A 22,300-nucleotide genomic window follows, 5' to 3' on the forward strand; every position below is an offset into this window, starting at 1 on the left:
CAGCGCACTTGCACCCATGGAGTTCCCGGCAGCGTGGGGGTGCCCACAATGGGAAACCCCATTGGCCGGCTGCCATGACGGAGGATCCCATGCCACACCAGAAAACGGGTGCGGCGGGATGGAGAATCCTGTCCAATGTACAGAAGTGTAAAGATTTATTCTGACTCTATAAATGCAGGCAATTAGGACTAGCTTAGTGGTTAAAAACTGGGCGGCATGGACAAGTTGGGCCGAAGGGCCTGTTTCCATGTTGTAAACATCTGAATCTTAAGTGGGAACAGTTTCTGCTCTATTCAGACCACTTGTGCTTTTGGATCCTGCTATCAGATCTCCTGTCAGCCTTCTATTCTCCAAGGAAAACAGTCCTAATTTCTCCAATCTATCTGCATTACTGAAGTTCCTCATCCATGGAACCACTCTCATGAATCTTTACTGAAAATTTTTTAATGACTTCAAACCTTCCCAGACAGGATGCAACTGGACTGTCCCTGGTTCTTTTGTAATTTTCCTTAAAATGTTATGTTTATTGACCTTCCTGCCAGTGGAAACAGTTTCTCCCTATCTGCATGATCGTAATTTTCATGATTTTGAAATTTCCGTTAAATCTCCTCTTAACCTTCGCTCAGAGCAGGTGCAATCCAGCTTCTCCAGCCTTTCTGCATAAACCAGGGCTGAGAAATTTGTGCCGTGTGGTGGAACTCCTGACTTTTGAATCATGAAATTCCAACCTTTAAAATTTTTATTTTGTGCTCCACCCCCGCCACCCAAAATCTCTCCTGCCTGTATTTCGCTGTTATTTACATTTGCAGCATTGAGCTGCATTCACTAAGATGGTGACGCTGGTAATGGTTACCAGGTGATGGTATTGGCGGGGCTGGCATCGCTAGCAAACGGCCCACCCATCACTTGGAATACGAGTACAGTACAGCATCAAGGAACTGCACAATAATGACTGCACCGTTCCTTCCCTTGGAGTTGCTTTGAGTGTTGGTGCTAAGCACGGAGTGAGGCTTGTGGCAATCATTACATTTCCAGTTGCCATAGAGTCACTGTCCCTTTCCCGTTGCAGCCACATGGCTCAGCCTTTATATGAACAACTCACTGGAGTTGTAACTTGGAGATGCCTATAACCACCCCAATTGGTAAGAGTTCCAAACAATATTGCAGGGAACAAAGATTTCTGCTACTGTTTACATCTGGGCTGAAATTCACTTCTGTCGGCTCTTGAGCAGTTCGAGGTTCGATCAGAGAAGACTTCCATGCAGGTGTGAGGACAGAGGTTGGAGATTGAGAGACTGATGTTGAAACTTATTTTAAAACAAAGTGTCTTTTGTGGATCACATGATGTGAGCGTGAGAGCAGCAGAGTTTTTGTGAGCTCTTTTAATCCTTTATTTTATCCAAATGCTCATTCCATAATTATCCTTTTTATTTGAGATAAATGTCTTGCGCAATGTGCCTGGGATGATCCAGTTAGGAGTTTGGTGGTGAAGAGCTGAGTTGTATCAGAGAGACTGCTTGTTTGGTTGGGGTTGGCTGGGATGGGGCCCAGCCTGCAGTGGCGGTTTTGCTGCTGGGCGGACCTCGGCGGTGCTGTGTGCATTGGGATAATGAGCGCCATTAGGAATTAAGTTCTGGATGATAATCTCGGCTCAGTGGTACAGGTTTTTGGTGCTCACTTTGATAATTGCGAAGAATCCTAGAGAGAAGGTTCGACGGAGCACAATGTGCCTGGTCTTTGAAGCCTGGAATCAGGTGGCACTATTAGTCTTGTGCTGTCCTGTCCATGATGCTCATTGTGAGGGTTGGAGGTGGCTTGCCATATCTAGTCAACCCCCTCCCCTTGCCGGCAGGGCCTGGGTTTCTCTGCGTTGGAGCGATGACATGGCAGAGGTGAAGACGCTTTGTTCAGTGGGACTCTTTGAAGAGATCCAGAGGGTTGTTCGATGATCCTGTTATGGCCTGAGCCTTTCCAAGTGACATCTACAGTGTTGTTATCCTGCAGTTCATCAATAATCCTGGACTTTATTCCCTTGTGATTATGCTGTTTTTGTCTTTTTCTCCTGACAGGTGTACTATGTTTAAGGATTCAATTAGATTTATTTATTGTCACGTGCACCGAAGTACAGATCATTAAGTACATGGGCAGAAAAGAGAATAAAATAAAATACATAATAGGGCAACACATGATATACAATGTAACTACATAAGCACAGGCATCGGATGAAGCATACAGGGTGTAGTGTTAAATGAGGTCAGTCCATAAGAGGGTCATTTAGGAGTCTGGTAACAGCGGGGAAGAAGCTGTTTTTGAGTCTGTTTGTGCGTGTTCTCAGACTTCTGTATCTCCTGCCCGATGGAAGAAGTTGGAAGAGTGAGGAAACCGGGTGGGAGAGGTCTTTTATTATGTAGCCCGCTTTCCCCAGGCAGCGGGAGGTGTAAATGGAGTCAATGGATGGGAGGCAGATTTGTGTGATGGACTGGGCGGTGTTCACAACTCTGAAGTTTCTTAACATCCTGGGCCGAGCAGTTGCCATACCAGGCTGTGATGCAGCCAGATAGGATGCTTTCTATGGTACATCTGTAAAAGTTGGTAAGGGTGGAGGGCGAGGGTCATTTGTTATCTTCTTTTAGCAAAAACCATATTGATTTGGAAAAGTGATATGTGGTTTGTGCACAGTCTCATACTTTTTTATGTGCTGGAATCCTTGCATCCATGAGAAGGGAGTACATTTTAGATGCCCCTTATCTTGTTTATACAGAAGATGAGTGGAGCCACAGCGTGGTGATGGCTGGATGGGTGGGGTGGTGGTCGGTGGTAGGGTTAAATTAGTCCTCACTTAGTTAGAGCTAATTGTATTGGGTTTTCCTTTTCTATTTTGCTTTTATAGAACATAGAACAATACAGCGCAGTACAGGCCCTTCGGCCCACGATGTTGCACCGAAACAAAAGCCATCTAACCTACACTATGCCATTATCATCCATATGTTTATCCAATAAACTTTTAAATGCCCTCAATGTTGGCGAGTTCACTACTGTAGCAGGTAGGGCATTCCACGGCCTCACTACTCTTTGCGTAAAGAACCTACCTCTGACCTCTGTCCTATATCTATTACCCCTCAGTTTAAAGTTATGTCCCCTCGTGCCAGCCATATCCATCCGCGGGAGAAGGCTCTCACTGTCCACCCTATCCAACCCCCTGATCATTTTGTATGCCTCTATTAAGTCTCCTCTTAACCTTCTTCTCTCCAATGAAAACAACCTCAAGTCCATCAGCCTTTCCTCATAAGATTTTCCCTCCATACCAGGCAACATCCTGGTAAATCTCCTCTGCACCCGCTCCAAAGCCTCCACGTCCTTCCTATAATGCGGTGACCAGAACTGTACGCAATACTCCAAATGCGGCCGTACCAGAGTTCTGTACAGCTGCAACATGACCTCCCGACTCCGGAACTCAATCCCTCTACCAATAAAGGCCAACACTCCATAGGCCTTCTTCACAACCCTATCAACCTGGGTGGCAACTTTCAGGGATCTATGTACATGGACACCTAGATCCCTCTGCTCATCCACACTTTCAAGAACTTTACCATTAGCCAAATATTCCGCATTCCTGTTATTCCTTCCAAAGTGAATCACCTCACACTTCTCTACATTAAACTCCATTTGCCACCTCTCGGCCCAGCTCTGCAGCTTATCTATGTCCCTCTGTAACCTGCTACATCCTTCCACACTATCGACAACACCACCGACTTTAGTATCGTCTGCAAATTTACTCACCCACCCTTCTGCGCCTTCCTCTAGGTCATTGATAAAAATGACAAACAGCAACGGCCCCAGAACAGATCCTTGTGGTACTCCACTTGTGACTGTACTCCATTCTGAACATTTCCCATCAACCACCACCCTCTGTCTTCTTTCAGCTAACCAATTTCTGATCCACATCTCTAAATCACCCTCAATCCCCAGCCTCCGTATTTTTTGCAATAGCCTACCGTGGGGAACCTTATCAAACATTTCTTGTTGCTTTGAATTTTGAAAATCCGCACGTGTCTCCTTCGACCTCCACCCCAGCAACACCCGCCTTTGATCAGTCAACAAGGTGAAGGCGAGGACATCTGCAACGCCCCAGTGTGCAGCTCTGGCAGGTCCTACACCCCAAATATGGCATGGCCTTAGTTCAGTTTGTAGAGTAGCCGACATGGTGCGAAATAAGGAGACCCAGAACCCCACGAGTTTAGGACACGACCAGAACATGATCTGGATCAAACTAAGCCAAACACAGGACGGCATGGAGTTGACCCTGCGAAGAGACTCGCTCCACACCTCGTTATCCAGAATAAAACCCATTTCACCTTCGCCTTGTTCAACGGAACCGACTCCAATGATAAGAGCTAGCTGTAAGTACCCAAAATTCTCTCTCTCTTTTCCCCCCAACCCCCAACCAGACCTTGCTAAAGGTGAAATCCTCTTCAACAGGGAGCTCAATGGTGTCAAAGGAAAATAAGGAAAAGGTTTCTGCAAAAAATCGCAAATCTGGAAATATCTAAACAGGTTGGTCCTAGGGAGTTGAAATTTTTCCATCAGCTCCTCAAAGCTGGCAAACCTTCCCTCAACAGGTCCCCAAACCTCTCCAAACCCTTCCTCTCCCAAGACCTAAACGTTGACTCTCAGCAGGGGCTGGTTTAGCACGGTAGGCTATACAGCTGGCTTGTAATGCAGAACAAGGCCAGCAGCGTGGTTCAATTCCCGTACCGGCCTCCCCGAACAGGTGCCGGAATATGGCGACTAGGGGCTTTTCACAGTAACTTCATTGAAGCCTTCTTGTGACAAGTGATTATTATTATTATTATTATTATTATTATTAAGCCCGCTGACACACAAATGATTACCACAGATAGGAGCCAACAGTGACATGGAGCTAAGTTTAAAATGCTGTCTGAACTGCTCCCAGATTCTCAGGGTGGTCAACACTACTGGATTCGAATAAAATCTTGCAGGAGAGAATGGAAGTGAGGCAGTTACTCAAGCACCCAAACTAGGGCCCTTACCAAGAACTCGCCTCAATTTGACCCCATATGGACCTCGAATCACTAAACTACCCCAGCACTTTCTCAATATTGGCAGCTCAATAATAAAATAACAAATTGGGTAAAGCTAAACCACTAGACTGTCTATCTGGAGGAACACCCTATAGATCCTTGGGGTCTTGTCCACCCAAATAAAAGAGGACACTAATTTGTTAACGCTGACAAAGAAGGATTTGGGGAGAAAAGTAGGGAAACATTGAAAAAGAAATAAAAATCTCCGGAGCACATTCATTTTAATAGTCTGAACCCTGCCCGCCCATGACAGTGGGAGGTTATCCCACTTCTGCAAGTCAGATTTAACCACATTAACCAGGCTAGTGTAATTTAATTAATGGAGTGAGGCCCGATCGTGGGCCACCCGAACAACCCACATAATGAAAGCTAGATCTGACGAGGCGAAAATTCAACATTCCCCAGATTGACTCCCCTCGCTGGGGCGTTAACCGAAAACTATTCGCTCTTGTCCAGATTCAACTTACACCCAGAGAAGGAGCCAAAACTCCTAAGTAGCTTCATTATCTCATCCATAGTGGAAATGAGTCCATAAAATAAAGAAGCAGATCATCTGCGTACAAGGACACCCTATGCTCCCTCCCTCTCCGATTTTATTCCTTTCTACCTATTGGAAGATCTTAACGCTGTGGCCAGTGGTTCAGTTACTAAAGCAAATTGAAGTGGAGACAATGGACATCCCTGCCTCTTGCCCCTATTCCACGGAAAGTAACCTGAGCTCAAGGCATTTGTGTAAACACTAGCAGTGGGGGCCCTATACAGTAAATGAATCCAGGATATGAACTTTTGCCCAAAACCAAACCTCCCAACAATCTCAGAGATATCCCCACTCCACCCAATCAAATTCATCCATGGAAGCAATCACCACCAGTTTGAGCCAGCGTATATTTTGTTTTTAGAAAATATTTTATTGAATCATTTCTAATTTTCACAGTTTTAACACTTTAACATTTCTTAAACAACCGAGCGGGCCGGCACAGGCAAAAAACATAAAAGTAACATCCCCTACCACCCCTGCCCTATTTCCTAATTGCCTGTATACAAAGCTCCCTGTCCTTGTCTTATACTACCATGCCTCCCATTTTCCCGCCCCCGCTTCCCCCCCACCCCCTTGCTGCTGACGTTAAAATTTCCGATGAACGGCTGCCACCTCCGGCTGAGCGCCTGAATTGAGCGTCTCAAGGCGAACTTAATCTTTTCCAGCCTGCGAAACCCTGCCACGTCACTGACCCACACTCCTGACTTTGGAGACTCCGAGTCCCTTCATCCCAGCAAAATCCATCTCCGGGCCACCAGGGAGGAGAAGGCCAGAACATCGGCCTCACTCCCCACCCCCCTGGATCTTCTGATACCCCAAATATTGCCAATTCTGGACTCGGAGTCACCCTCCCTTCCACGACCTCTGACATAACATCCACAAACCCCTGCCAGAATCCCCATAACTTCGGACACGCCCAGTACATGATTCGCCGGGCTTCCCCCAAAGCGTCCGCACCTATCCTCCACTTCCTCAAAAAACCTACTCATCTGGGCCACAGTCACATGAGCCCTATGATACACATTGAACTGGATCAGACAAGGATGAATTGACTCTCCTCAAGGCCTTTTTCCATAGTCTGGCATCCAACTCCCTTCCCAACTTCATTAACTACTTGTGACAATAAGCGATTATTATTATTAACTCTTCCTCCCACTTCCTCTTCACCTCCCTGAGTGGGACCTCTTCCCACTCCATCAATTCCCTGTATATCTCCAAGACCCTCCTCAACCCCCGTTTTTGCCATTACCTTATCCTGTAGTCCCCTCAGGAAGGCGAGGAAAGCTTGGAACCTGCCTCCGGACAAAATCAAGTACCTGTAAGTACCGAAACTTGTTCCCACCCAACAACTCAAATTCCTCTTCTAGTGCCTCCAGGCTCGGGAAACCCTCCTCAAGGAAGAGATCCCCTGTAGGTCCATCCACTGTGGGGTGTAGTCCGACGCCACGATTGCTGACACCTTGATTGCTGAGTATTCAGTGCCCTCCACCCACGCTAAGAGCGTTTTGTCAAGTACGAAAAAGTCTATCCTGGAATACACCTTGTGTACATGGGAGTAGAATGAATACTCCTTGCTCCTTGGCCTCCCGAATCTCCACAGATCCACCCCTTCCATGCGCTCCATAAACACCCGCAGTTCTTATTGCTGATAATTTTCCCAACCTGGAACTCGACTGGTCTAGTCTCGTATCCGGAACCGTATTAAAATCCCCCCCATCATCAGCCGGTGCGCATCTTCCCCAGCATCCTCCTGACAAAAGCGACATCATCCCAGTTTGGGGCGTATATATTCACCAACACCACAGCCATTCCCTCCAGCTTCCCACTGACCATAACAAATCTACCTCCCGGGTTGCCTCTATCTTTCCCACCTCGAATGCCAACTTTTTATTAACCAGAATTGCCATCCCCTTGTTTTAAAGTACAATCCTGAATGAAACACCTGCCCGACACATCCCTTCTTCAGTGTAACTTGGTCTCCTAGCTTTACGTGCATCTCTTGCAACATGGCCACGTCCGCTTTCAGCTGCCTCAAGTGTGTGAACACACGGGCTCTTTTGACCGGCCCATTCAGTACACGAACATTCCACGTGACCAGCCTGGTCGGGGGGGGGGGGGGGGGGGGGGGGGGGGCACCCTAGCCTCCTCCCTTGTCAATCAGCCACGACCTTTCTGAGGCCAGCCCTTGGCCCATGCCCCGCACCTCACCTGGCCTGCCCCCGGCAGCTGCCGTCATCCACTCTCCTCCTCCAACACCCTAAAAGTCCCCCCTCGTCAGCAGTTTACCCCCCCCATCCCATGTTAATCTTCAGCTCACCCCCCACTTTGCTTCTGTGAACTAGCCCTCCCAGCTAGCCTGGCAGCTCCTGCCACTGGTGTCACGCATCCTACCACCTGCTGGTTCCCTCCCTCCCACTCTTCGTATAAGTTCCTAGAACAATGGCAAAAAGCACAAAAAACAAACAATCCCTCCCCAGATCCAAGCACAGAGGCCCACCCCTTAACAAAATGTTATCTATTCTAACACCTTCAAACAGAGCCCGATGGAACAGACCGAGGAAAATAAAAGAGAAAAAGGAATAATACATGCAGAATCTCAAACAACTTTTCGAACATTGCAAATTAAGTTACAAAATTAAAAGACTAAGGTTTTTACAATGTTAAACTCAGTCACTTCTAACTCAGTTCTCCACAATCAAGGTTCAAGGTCCTTGTTTTCCCATCAGGTTATTGTCCTTCATAAAGTCCGCCACGTCCTCCGGCGAGTCAAAGTACAGCTCCCGACCCTCAAAGGTCACCCATAGACGGGCCGGGTAAAGCAGACCAAACTTCATTTGCTTCTCGTACAGGGCTGCCTTGTCTTTATTAAAACACGCCCTCCCCTTTGTGAGTTCTGCTCCCAAGTCCTGGTACACCCGGATCTCAGCATCTTCCCACATTCACCGATTCGTCTGCCTGGCCCACCTCATGATGCGTTTCTTGTCTAGGAACCGATGCAGTCGTACCACCACGTCCCTGGGGCTTGTGCATAAGTGCCCTGTGGGCCTGGTCCACCTTCCAACAGCTTGGGGAGCGCACCCTCCCCTATCAGCTTTTCCAGTATCTTCCCCACATACACACTGGCATCCGATCCTGCCTTCCCCTCTGGCAGACAAATGATCCGGATATTCTGACTCCAAGAACGGTTCTCCAGGTCCTCCACTTTCTCCAGCAGTCGTTTCTGTTGGTCCTGTAACATCCTGATCTCCGCTGCGATCGCGGTGGACTCCCTCTCTCGTTCCGCCGCCAGGTCCTCCAGTTTCTCAATCGCCTGTCCCTGGGTTGTCAATCTCTCCTTCACACGGTCGACCACCGCCCTGATCGAGCCCACTGCCCGGGCCAGGTCTTCTGCACACTCCTTGCGATGTTGAGTGAACTTCTCAGTCAAGAAGTTCACCAACTGGTCCGTCGACCATTGAGCTGGCTAGGTCAAACCCTGCTTCCCTGCCATTGCCTCCCTTGAACTCTGGTCCTCACTTCTAACCTTTTCATTTCTCTTTTTTTGATTTTTCCCTGGACGCAGCTTTATAAACTCGGGGTTACCTCCTTCTCTTCTCGCTTTTAAACCTTTATTTTTGAAAAATTCCTGTGGAAATCCAGCTTAAAAGCCACAAAAAGACCACCAAAAGCGGGAGCATAATGTGCAACCTTTCACTCCATGGCCGCCACCAGAAGTCCGAGCCAGCGTATATTGGCCAACAATTGCCGACCTCGATGAAGACTGTATTGTCTTCCGAGATCACCTCTGGGAGGCAGGGCTTCAACTGCAATGACAGCACTTTGCAAGTAATTTTGTGTCTGGATTCAAAAGTGAAATGGGTCGAACAACCCACAATCCGTAATGCCCTTGTCCGTCTTCAGGATCAAGGAAATAGAGGCCTGCGCAAGTGTAATGGGCAACAAACCCTGGGACAATGAGCCATTGAACATATCTAATATTAGGGATTAACTGTCCTGCAAACTTCTTATAAAACTCAGTGGGGAAGCCATCAGGGAGCTTTACCCGTATGCATTAACCCAATGCATTTCATAATTTCCTCGGGGCTCAAAGGGGATTCCAACTCTTGGATTTGATTTATTGTCATGTGTACCAAGGTACAGTGATAAATATTGTCCTGCGTACAGTCCAGACAGATCGTTCCATACATGAAAAATCATAGGACATACTATGTAAATGCAGGCACGGATGAAGCATACGGAGTGTCGCACTTCTCAATAGAGAAGATGTGTGAAGAGATCAGTGCAGCCCACATGAGCGTCATTCAGGAGTCTGGTAACAGCAAGGAAGAAGCCTCTTCCTGCCTCTCCACCCATGGGAAAAATAGCCCATCCAAAAATTCTATCCTGGCCGAATTCTCCTCCAGGGGCTCCAATCTATAGAGATCTCGATAGAATGTTTCAAAAGCCGCGTTGATCTTGGGTGGGGTGGAAACCAAACTGCCACCTAAGTCACTTATCTGCACAATCTCCTGGGATGCAGCCTGCCTCCTCAGCTGATGAGCTAAAGGGTGGCAGGCCTTCTCCCCATGCTAATAAAATGTCCCCCTCGAGCATCTCAGCTGGCTCGCTGCCTTACCTGTTGATAGTAATTCAAATTATGTTTGTAGCTTTTTCTTACTCCGGGGTAGGGGCAAGCAAGCACTGATGGCCTACCTCAAGGATGGGGTCCACCAGCCTCTGTCGCTCCTCCCTCGCGATCCTCTCCATGTGTGCTTTGTAGGAAATGATCTCCCCCTGATGACCACCTTAAGGGCTAGCCACAACACGGAAGGTGAGATAGACTCTCTTTTATTAAATTTTATATATTCCCCTTTAACTCATCTCACTTTCTCCAAATCAAAGGTGTAGCAATGGGTACCCTCATGGGCCCTAGATACACTTGCCTTTTTATGGGGTATGTGGAACATTCCTTGTTCCAGGCCCCTCCCACAACTCCTTTACCGATACATTGATGACTATTTTGGTGCCGTGTCATGCTCTCGTCCGGACCTGGAAAAATTCATCAACTTCGCTTCTAGTTTCCACCCCTCCATCACTTTCACCTGGTCCATCTCAGACACTACCCTTCCCTTCCTTGATCATTCTGTCTCCATTTCCGGCAATAGACTATCCACTAATATCCACTTCAAGCCCACTGACTACCACAGCTATCTGGACTACAGCTCTACACCCTGTAAGGACTCCATCCCTTTCTCTCAACTCCTTCGCCTCCGTCGCATTTGTTCCGATGATGTCACTTTCCGAAATGGTGCTTCGAAAATATGTTCCTTCTTCCTCAACCGTGATTTCCCATCTACAGTTGTGGACAGGGCCTTCAACAGTGTGCTGTCCATTTCCCGCGCCACTACTCTCGCCCGCTCCATTCCCTCCCAGAACAAGGATAGAGTCCCCCTCGTTCTCACATTTCATCCCACCAGCCTCCATATGCAAAGCATAATCCTCCGCCATTTTCGCCAACTCCAGCGTGATGCCGCCACCAAACACATCTTTGCTTCATTGCCTCTGTCAGCATTCCGCAGAGACCGTTCCCTCCGAGACAATCTAGTCCACTCCACCATACCCAACACCTCTCCCATCACCCATGCTCACAGAAGGTGTAACACCTGCCACTTTACCTCTTCCATGCTTAACATCCCAGGCCGAAAGCACTCATTCCAGGTTGAGCAGCGTTTCACTTGCATCTCTTCCAATTTGGTCTACTGCATTCGCTGCTCCCAATGTGGTGGTCTCTATATCGGAGAGACCAAATGCAGACTGGGTGATCGTTTTGCTGAGCATCTTCGGTCAGTGTGCATTCAGGACCCTGACCTTCCTGTTGCTTGCCATTTTAACAAAAGACCCTGCTCCCATGCCCACATGTCTGTTCTTGGCCTGCTGCAATGTTCCAGTGAAGCTCAACGCAAACTGGAGGAACAACATCTCATCTTCCGGTTCGGCATGCTACGGTCTTCCGGCCTGAACATCGAATTTAACAACTTCAGATGATCAGCTCTACCCCACTTCGGCCCATTTGTTTTCATCCCATTTCATTTTAACTGTCTTTAACCATTTCTTTCTTTCTTAATATATATTTAATTTCTCCCCCCCCCCCCCCCCCCCCACACTTTCCTTCACCTTTCTCCTCTTTGCTTTCCCCACATCTACAGTTCATCCTTTGATGTTAGTTTCCCTGCTGTTTGACCTTTTACATCTTTTGTTCTCTCTGGGGACTGCCATTAGCACTCTTTCACCTTAGTTTCTGTGACCATTAGCACCCGGTTTCCCTGGGTTTCTGTGGCTATGACTCATCTTTCATTCTCACGGCACAGTATAAATATTTCCCACTTTCTCTGTCTGTTAGCTTTGACAAAGAGTCATCGGACTCGAAACGTTAGCTCTTTTCTCTCCCTACAGATGCTGCCAGGCCTGCTGAGATTTTCCAGCATTTTCTCTTTCGTAATATATTCCCCAATAGCAGGGGGCATGTGTTCACAAAATCTTTTGTCTGCCAACAATGCTGTATTTAATCTTCTTGGCGGGCGTTGGGAGGGGCTTGACTCTCACGCCAAATCCACAAAATGTGGGGCATGGTCTGAAATCATAAACTCTGAATACCCCACCCTCTTCACCCAAGGGAGGAGCGATTTACCCACCACAAAAAAGTCAATACATGAGTAAACCTGATGGAAATGGGAGAAAAATGCAAAAAACGCACCCCCCCCCCCCCACCCGGCCCTCCTGCATAAAAGCCAACAATTCCTTTGGCACACCTGATGATCCTCGGATCTATAACACAGTTTGTCATCTCCCCCATCAGGAATGTAGGCTAGCAACCTGTTAATAAAGCCCGTATCATCGTAATTTGGTGCAGAGACGTTAACCAGGACCACTGAGGTGCCCGCCAAGGACCCACTAACAATCACATGTCTACCATTAGGATCTGCCAAGATCTTAGCGGCTGAAAATTTAACCCTTTTATTGACCAAAATTGCTGCCCTAGCCTTCCCATTATAGCCTGAACGAACCCCTTCTGCAACCTTGCTTGGTCCCTGACCCACAAATGAATTTGCTGCAGAAACACCACATCGGCGTTCAAACTTTTTCGGTAAGCAAATACTCTCGACCTTTTCACTGGGCCATTCAACCCCCTTAGATTCCAGGTGAATAACCAAATTGGGACCCGCCCCTCCCCCAATCGCTAGTGATATCCAACAGCTACATAGAGAGTAAAGGCACCCGCCCAGCCCACCAGTAAGACAAAACAATGAAAAGTCTGTAGAAACCATCAGCAAATTATCCCTGCCCCCACCCCCATTCCTCCACCTCCCCACCCCCAAAAAGTACCACACACAAATGTACACACAAAAAAACAAGAAGACGAACAAAAATCACTGAGCCCTACTTCTAACCCTAACCCCAAACAGAACGAATGCACGAAGCTCATTATCGAAAACCAAACTAATATAATGAGCTTCACATACTCCTACTTCAGCAGGGCGTAGAGTGAAGAAAATACTAACAGAAAGAAGACACCAAGTATAAAAAAAACCTTAAAACATTGCACTCCAACAGGGAGCTATATATTTCCCATAACAGTAATAGCACGTAGAACAAGCCCTCCATGTAACATTAAGCCCCCTCACCAAAATCCAACTTCCGAAACACTCACTCCACACAAGAACAAAGAGATGCGAACATGTCCAAGGAACCCAAGGAACTTTCCATATCTATATTCCCACCCCCAACATCCAAAAACCTCTCCGAAACTCAATCAACTTGCACCCAGCCCATGCGTTTTTACAAAAGAACCCACTGCTTCCGGCATGTCAAGAAATAGTCTTTTGCATCAAAATTCACTGAACCGCGCTGGGTACATCACCCCAAATTGAACTTGACTCTTTTATGCAGGGTGGCTTTAGCCTTGTTAAACGCTGCCCACTTCCTTCCCAGCTCCGCACCAACATCTTGATAGAGCCTGATGTTGTGGCCTTCCCATATATAGTCACAATAGCCCATGTTCCTTTTCCTGGAAGCTGTGGAACCTCACAATAGTTGCTCATTTGATTTCTTGGGATGGGGCTTCTGTCGGAGAGTCTGGAGGCACAATGCAGCTCAGGAGGGGACATAAATCCACTCTCCCCCAAACCTCTTCGAAACGTATTCTGTGGGGGTTGGGCCTTCCATTCCCTCTGGCAACCCCACAACTTGAATATTCTGCCTGCTGGAACAATTCTCCAAATCATCTACTTTGGCCTTCACACTGGCCATCGGAGACATCTCCGCTTCCAGAGACGCAACTGGGCACTTTGCCTTGAGAGAGAGTTACCTCCATGCCCTATATCGCAAAGCCATGTGCTTTTACCGTCTCGTTGCTCTTCTCCAACACCAACCCAATGGGAGCCAGGGCATCTTCCATCGACTTACGGAGATTTTCCAATACAACCCGCCATTGCTTCTTGAATTCCCCCACCAAGATGCTGGTAAGCATCGCAGCCGTTAGTCGATTGGCCGGAGTCCCAAAGCTGCCTGCACCACTTTCTCCACCGAAGAGCCGTGAAAAGCCTCCAATTCAGTCATAGATTATCATAGAATTTACAGTGCAGAAGGAGGCCATTCGGTCCATCGAGTCTGCACCGGCTCTTGGAAAGAGCACGCTACCCAAGGTCAACACCTCCACCCTATCCCCATAACCCAGTAACCCCACCCAACACTAAGGGCAATTTTGGACACTAAGCACAATTTATCATAGCCAATCCACCTAACCTGCACATCTTTGGACTGTGGGAGGAAACCGGAGCACCCGGAGGAAACCCCCCCACACACACGGGGAGGATGTGCAGACTCCGCACAGACAGTGACCCAAGCCGGAATCGAACCTGGGACCCTGGAGCTGTGAAGCAATTGTGCTATCCACAATACACCGTGCTGCCCAGTCAATGAACCTCCACCTTCAAGTTTCTTTGTCCTGGTCCTTCTGGGCATTTTTCTTACGCGGGAGCCTTATACCATCATTCAGGTGGGATTTTAAGAAAAAAATACCCCCAGAAACTGGACGAAAAGGGCTCAAAGTACTGTACCCCAGCGGGAGCCACCTCATGGACATCTTCCCCTAATAAAGACACCGTGACTGGATGTTGTCCATATATCCCTGTTCAATTTGTTAAACTGAGAGTCTGTATGCTCTGTCTCTGCATTGTCCGACGGAGCTCTTCGGTTTTGGGGTAGGCTTGATGGGGGAGCTAAACACCTGCCTCTGGGTGGTCTTCTAAGGTCTCCTGAATATCTCCTTGTTGTGCAACTTTAATGGGGAGGCAGCACTGGTCTGACCCCTAATATCCTCCTTGCAAGGGCATAAGAGTGTTAGGGACTCAAGAGTCAGAGCGGAGATTTAAAAAGAGTGGGAGCGGAGAGTCCGAGTGTGAGATTTACAAAGAATGGGAACTGAGACTGCGCTGAGATTTAAAAAAAGAGCCAGAACTTGGAGTCAGAGCGGAAGATTTAAAAAGAGGGAGAGCTGAGACTAAGCAGAGATTTAAAAAGAGGGGGAGTTGAGAATGCTGAGATTTAAATCGAGCGGGAGCTGAGCGACAGCGCTGAGATTTAAAAGAGCAGGAGCCGAGAGTCAGAGGTGTAAAATTAGCGGGAACGGAGAGTCATCTCAGATTTAATAAGAGCAGGAGCTGAGTCAATTCTAAATTGCTTTCAGATTAAAGGTATGAAGAGAAATATTTTACAGATTAGAAAGACTAAAAACTAGCTGGAAATACATTTTTTTTAATGTAAAACTATTTAAATGAAATGGATGCAGGGTCAGGCGATGTGTTGAACCTGCATGATGTGGGAACTGGTGGACCCCTTGGTGGTCCCTCGTTAACACTTCTGTAGCAAGTGTTGGTTGCTTGAGGAACTTCGACTCAGAGTGGATGGGCTGCAGTCTGAGCTTTGGGCGCTGTGACATATCAGGGAGGGGGGAGAGTTACCTGGATGTGGTGTTTCAGGAGGCTGTCACATCCCTGAGATCGACTGCCTTGAATTCTGCCAGTGGTCAGAGAGAGGAGGGTGTGACTGAGTGAGGTTGGTCGAGGGATGCAGGAGGTGGGGTTGCAGGGGACTCGGCCTTTGTCCTTGTCCAACAGGTTTGAGATCCTTGCTCCCTGCGTGGATGAGAGCGGGTACTGTGGGGGGGGGGATGACAACAGCAGCGTGGTACATAGAGCCATTCAAGTGGGGTGGGGGGTGGCGTTTGGAGAGAAAAGAAATGTAGTCGTAATCGGCGATTGCATAGTTAGGGCACAGACACTGTTCTCTGTGACCAGGATTGAGAGTCCCGAAGGTTGCCTATCTGGTGCTCTGGTTCAGAATATCTCATCTGGGCTGCAAAGGAAGAAGAGAGAGGGTACAGGTCCAGTTGTCCTGGTCCACGTAGGTACCAATGACATAGGTAGAACAATGATAGGGGTTCTACTGAAGGAATAAGAGCAGCTGGAGGCTACATTAAAAAGCACAATCAAAAAGGAAATAATTAACCTATAAATTAACCCAAAATATATATATATACACACTAGAAATGCCCATGATTCGGTTATACTACCTGCAAAGATGGCTTGATTGAATGGTGGATCCGATTCCTGAGACCATTTGGTCCATCGTCACGAAGATAGGTCTCGATGGCAACCTCTTCCTTCCTTCTTGGTCAGTTCTTCGGATGGTCAAGAACACCTCCCACGTTGGGTCTTCGCCGATGTGGCCCAGATGTCTATTTTTATCCCCCCTTACCTCTCACCCTTTTGCCACTTCCTCTGGTGTCCCACCAATGAGGTCTCGGGTGGGTGTCCCAGCACCCAATGGTCTGGTTGATGATCTGTTGACAGGACGCCTCCGCTCGCCCCAGCTGTCCGTCTCCGGTAATGTGGTCTGCACATACCCCCTTACAAAATAAGGTAACAGTGGGAACTCCGGGAGCCCAGGAATCTGCCTCAATCTGGGCTGTGGACAATGGACCGGTGCATATCCATAGGGTGCGATGATCTGTTGATGGGTGATTGACAGGGCAGATCCACACGTGCCCAGGCAGCCTGTCTTGAGTTCGGATATTTGAACTTGGCCAAGTCCGAATTCCCAGCAAGCCATTTTCTGGGGCTGACTAGTTTAATTTAAAGGGTCCAATTCTTTAATTTCAGATATCCACTTTTAATTGGGCTCAAAACTAGGCCCCATAGATTACCACAGGGTATAAGGAGGAGTTCGGAATTTTTGGCCAAAGGTTGACTTTTACACAAGATCAATAATTACTCTATATTTGGTAGTTTTGTAACATTCTATGTTCTATTGTTGTGTCCGAAAAATCGTTCTTGGCTTTGAATTTGGCTTGCAAACCCTGCTCTGAAACTAGCAAGCATCTCCATGGTCATAAGGATTTGTATGGTAGAACTGCAGCACTTATTAAAATATTCATTCAAATATTTAAAACATCAGATTCTCATTGTGTGTCAGTGGCAAGATTAGCTTCACTGTCAAGAGTTGCGGAAGATAAAACATAGGATTCTGCAGCCATAACAGGATGTTCTACTTTTATGCAGCCTCCGCACACCAGACCTTTGCCAGGATTTGCTGATTCCAGTTCTTAAGTGCTGTTATTGAGATGGGTTTTGCGTTCGCTGCCCCCCCCCCCCCGGGGAGGAGGTGCGAAGGTGTTGGCTGCATTTATGAGAGAGAAGGGAGGGGCGGACCTGTGGGATGGGGTATTCGTTCTTTTTGTCAGTACACTGTGTATTCTAGGATTGACTATTTTGTCATGGGGGAGGCGTTGTTGGCCGGGGTGAGGAAGGCAGAGTGTCTGATAATTGTTATCTCGGATCATGCTCCACATTGGGTGGATGTGGTCCTGGAGAAGGGGCCAGCACAGAGGCCTGCGTGGGGGTTGGACCCAAATATTTGTACCAAAATGGGAAAGGTGGTTGAGGACTACGTACGGTTTCATAGGAACAGGGAGATTTCGACGTTGGTGATGTGGGAAGCGTTGAAGGCAGTAATGAGGGCCAAGGTCATTAAGGCTCAGGTGGACAGTCAAGAGAGGAGTGGCAGCGGTTAGGAGAGGAATTTTTGGCGGTGGGTGGTAGGTATGCAGAGGATCCGACCCCAGATCATCTGGTGAGGAGGAAGGAGTTGCAGATGAGGTTTGATCTTCTGTGCACGAGAAAGGTGGTTCCGCAGTTGAGGCAGGCGAGGGAGACCGTGTACAAGTATGGGGAGATGGTCAGTCACCAGTCAGGCCAGCTCTGCCGTCGGGCAGCCATGCGAGAGATTGTTTGGGTCCGGGACGGGACAGGGGAGTTGATGGTAAGACTGGAGAAAATGAACAAGGCATTTGAAGTGTTCACTAAGAATTTGTATAAGACAGATCCTCTGGAGGATGAGTCAGATATGAGGGAGTTTTTGGGGAGGTTGGAGTGTTCCGAAGGAGGTGATAGCAGGGTTTGAGGAGCCAGTGGGGGGTGGAAGAAGTGCGGAAAGCGATAGGGAAGATGCAGGCGGGTACGGCATCGGGGCAGGATGGTTTTCCAATTAGAGTTTATAAAAGGTTTCCGGATAAGCTGGCGCCACTTGGTGGAGATGTTTGAGGACGCGGTGGCTAAGGGGACTCTGCCAGAGACAATGGGACAGGCATCTATTCGATTATTGCTTCAAAAGGACAAGGACCTGGTGGAATGTGGGTCATATAGGCCTATATCTCTGTTGAAGGTGGAGCCATGATTTTGACAAAGGTGCTGGTGCTCAGGTTGGAAGAGTGCCTCCCGAAGGTGATTGGAGAGGATGAGACATGGTTCATAAAGGGCAGACAGTTGTCAAATGTGCGGTGTCTGTTAATGTGGTGCTTTCTCGGGCAGAGGGGTTGGAATTGGAGGTGGTGGTGGTGCTGGATGCAGAGTTATTTGTTTGCGGTGTTGGAGAGTTTTGGGATTGGGCCCAGGTTTGTGACATGAATAAAACTATTGTATAAGATGCCGTGTATGCGCGCAAATGAGATGAATTTGGGGTACTTTCCAAATTCCGTTGCATAGGGGAACTCGGTCCATGTCCCCCATTCTTTTTGTGCTGGCTATAGAACCCTTGGCCTGAGGTGCTCAGATAAATGGAGGGGGGGAGGGGGGGTCAGGGCGGCGTGGAGCATCGGGTGTCCCTGTATGCGGATGACCAGGGGGTGGGGGGCGGGAAAGATGTGAGAGCCCACCGACAAGGTTAGTCACCTGGAACATGCATGGCCTGGGGTGACCACTAAAGAGGGTGCGGGTTCGAATTAATAGCGTTGGGTTCCATGTGGAGAGGGTTGCAGTGGATCTGGGTAGACAATATGTGATGATAGTAGGGGTATTAGAGGTGAAGCAGGTGGTTCTCGTGAACGTGTATGCCCCGAATTGGGACAATGTATCGTTTATGAAACGGTTGCTGGCTATGGCACCGAATTTGGACACTCACCAATTACCAATACTGGAGGAGGATGTGTGGAGTGAGGCACTGTGGAGGGTGAATGTTGTGTGCGGGACTGAGCCTTATTCAGTTTAAGGTTGTGTTTTGAGTGTGCCTCACTAAGGCGAGGATGAGCCTTTTTTTTGAGGGGGTGGAGGATCGGTGCAAGCCCTGCACGAAAGGACCCGCACACCACACACACACAGTCTGGTCCTGTACTAAGCTGGTTGGTTTCTGAAGGTCCTTATTTGACACCATATAGACTAACCTAAATATTGAGCTAGGACCCTGCCTTCTGGCAGCTGTTCTGGGTGTTTTGGATGTGCCGGAGTTGCGGCCGGGTACGGGGGCTAATGTCCTGGTTCGCCTCGGTGGTGCGGAGGTGGATTCTGTTTGGTTGGAGGTTGGCAACACCGCCGAGTCCTTCGGCATGGCTAGGGGGTTTGATGGAGTTCTTGCACCTTGAGAAGGTCACATATAGTGTAAGGGGGTCAATTGAAAGGTTTTATCAGAGATGGCGGCTGTTTATATTGTATTCCGGAGAATTAGTCCCTCAACTGTTGGGGGGGGGGGGGGGGGGGTTGAGAAGACATAGAACGTACAGTGCAGTTGTTCTTATCTTTATCTTTTTCTGTTTTCTTTTTGTTTTTGGTAGGTTTTGGGGGGATTTGTACAGGGTTGCTGTTTTGTTCAAGGTATTTGTTTGTATGTTTTGTAATTTTGTAGAACTTGTTAAAAAATTAATGAAAACGCTTATGGGTTTTTTACTTGTCTGTTTATTATCCTTCAGGAAGATGGGCTGAGATCAATGGAGGCAGTGTGGCCTTAACATGGGTACTGAAGGGGCTAGAAAATAATAATAAAAAAGTAGAATTTGAAAGACTAATGGGTGAAGTATAAAAGATGGAAAGTCCATGATTCATTTGTACAAAACCATGGTTGGTTTTATCGTAAGATGCCCCCATTTAAAATCACTGCCTACGTTTCTAGCATGTTTGTTGCATTTGAGATGGTATTTCATGTAAAGTGTACATATATTATTCAAACAACTGTTCTCCGTATTCCCTCCAGTATCGGCATGCTGCTCTTCTCGATACAACCTGGCTATTTTGGCCTTTTGGGGATTTTTTGTTGTGTATGCACTACGTGTCAACCTCAGCGTGGCAATGGTCGCGATGCTTGATGATAATGTAACTTCTCCCAAGAATGGGAGTGTTGAGGCATGTCCACCGCATTCCAATTCTACTCAACGCAATCATGTGAAAAAGGTAAGATAACATTTAGTATCTCTAGCTTGTACATCCAAAGGAAATGTAATCTTTACTGAATCTTTTAGCACAGAAATTGTAAACAATGTGTGTTTAGATAATCTATTTTCATACACCTAATGTTCCACGATTCATATCATATAATGTTATACAATGGGCTGCAACGCTTCTCAAACCTGTTTCCACAATGTAGGTGCCAAAGCCCATAGAACTAACTTGGTATTATTGGAAACACCTGCATTCTTTTTGAGTTGCTGGTGCATTGTTGGACAGGACAGGATGCAGAACATTAGCATGACTGCATGTGTACAGTTCTTTCCACTTTGAAGGAAATATACCCGTGTGAGTGCTGGGCTGGGCAGTTATTAATCATTTCCACTGTTGGTGCTTTGTATCTGGACATATAAGTGTAAAGTCAGTAGTACAGGAGAACTAGTGCTTCATAAGTCAGCACTCGTGATTCAGATGGTGACAGCGACACCGAAACATAAATACAGTTTAGCAAAGCTGAATTAACAGACAGGCCCATAAGGTCCATGCCCTGGTCAAAAAGACAGCAGGCCACAATCTTAAGAGCTGCCAGCTGGTTGCAATGCTGAACAGTGACTGGAATTTGTGAGTTTGATTAATGGTTATGCAGCTTTGGCTGTTTGGCACGAACACCCTGATGATCATCATTCTTGCACTGTATGGCTCTAGAGGTACGGAGATGCGATTGGAGAAGCCACTGATCGGAGTTGGAAAACTCGGAAATTGCTGTTGGAAGTTGATACCAGGGTTGGAATATACAGTGTAAGGGCTTCTATAATCTATTGCTGTTCTTCTTAAAGTTGGATATTGAATCTTCAGGTATTATATTGCATGGACGAGAGGCATTTTTGCAAGGCAAGGTCCAAAAAAATTGTGAAAAGCGTAGTGCACAAGAAAATCCTGCAAGGGAAAGACAAATCAGCAGGACACATTTTAAAAGCTTGTACTTGAATGCACACAGTATTCGGAATAAGGTAAATGTGCAGATGGCACAAAAAGAGACTATTGGGTATGATTTGGTGGGGATCACTGAAACATAGATGCAGGAGGATTGGGACTGGGAGTTGAATGTCCACGGTTACATAGTATTCAGAAAGGATAGACAGGATGGAACAGGAGGTGGAGTTGCTTTATTGGTTAAAAATGGTGCCAAGGTATTAAGAAATTATATTGGCACTAAGGGCCAAAATGTTGAATCGATCTTGGTAAATAAAAAAACAAGGGAAAAATTCCTTGCTAAGAGTAATTTACAGGCTCCCCGAGCAATACTTCCAAAGTGGGCATAGTATAAACCAAGGAATAATGAGGGCTTCAAGACAAAATGGTAATCATGGGTAATTTTAACATGTATATTGACTGGATTAATCAAATTGGCAAGGGTAGCCTCGAGGGAGATTTTATAGTGTATGAGGGATTGTTTCTTAGAGTGATATGTTGTGGACCCAACCAGAGAGCAGGATATTTTAGATTTAGAATTATGAAACAGAGGGGTTGATAAATAGTCTTGTCGTAAGGACTCTTAGAAGGAATGATCACAGCATGCTAGAATTTCAAATTCAGATTGAGCGAGAGAAGACAGTGTGCCATACTAGAGTTTCAGCATTGGGCAGAGGCAATTATACAGGAAAGAGTTGGCCCAAGTAGACTGGGCACAAATAATTGAGGGTAGAACAGTTGAGGAAAAATGGCAGATGTTCAAGGAGATATTAAATACCACTCAATTAAAGTACATTCCTGAGAGGAGGAAGAATTGTAAAAGAGAGAAAAACATTCCATGGCCAAAACAGGTAGTCAAAGAGGACATAAGGCAAAAACTAGAGCATACCACACTGCAAAAGTGAGTGGTAAGCTTGAGGGTTAGGAGAAGTTTAAAGTTA

The 22,300-nt window shown here is 47.2% G+C and overlaps 1 protein-coding gene across 2 annotated transcripts in view; it reads left to right on the top strand.

Moving 5' to 3' along the window:
* The window catches only part of slc17a5 (solute carrier family 17 member 5), a 67,337-nt gene that overhangs the window by 3,455 nt on the left and 41,582 nt on the right, over positions 1-22,300 (top strand). Inside the window, exon 2 of one of the 2 annotated variants that reach the window (XM_072498552.1) lies at positions 20,184-20,393. In XM_072498552.1, the coding sequence (XP_072354653.1) occupies positions 20,184-20,393 (210 nt within the window). The remainder of the gene's footprint in view (positions 1-20,183; positions 20,394-22,300) is intronic. The other variant, XM_072498553.1, reaches the window with a different exon arrangement.

The sequence above is a fragment of the Scyliorhinus torazame genome, chromosome 4, assembly GCF_047496885.1.
Source record: "Scyliorhinus torazame isolate Kashiwa2021f chromosome 4, sScyTor2.1, whole genome shotgun sequence".
NCBI classification, from domain to species: Eukaryota; Metazoa; Chordata; class Chondrichthyes; order Carcharhiniformes; family Scyliorhinidae; genus Scyliorhinus; species Scyliorhinus torazame.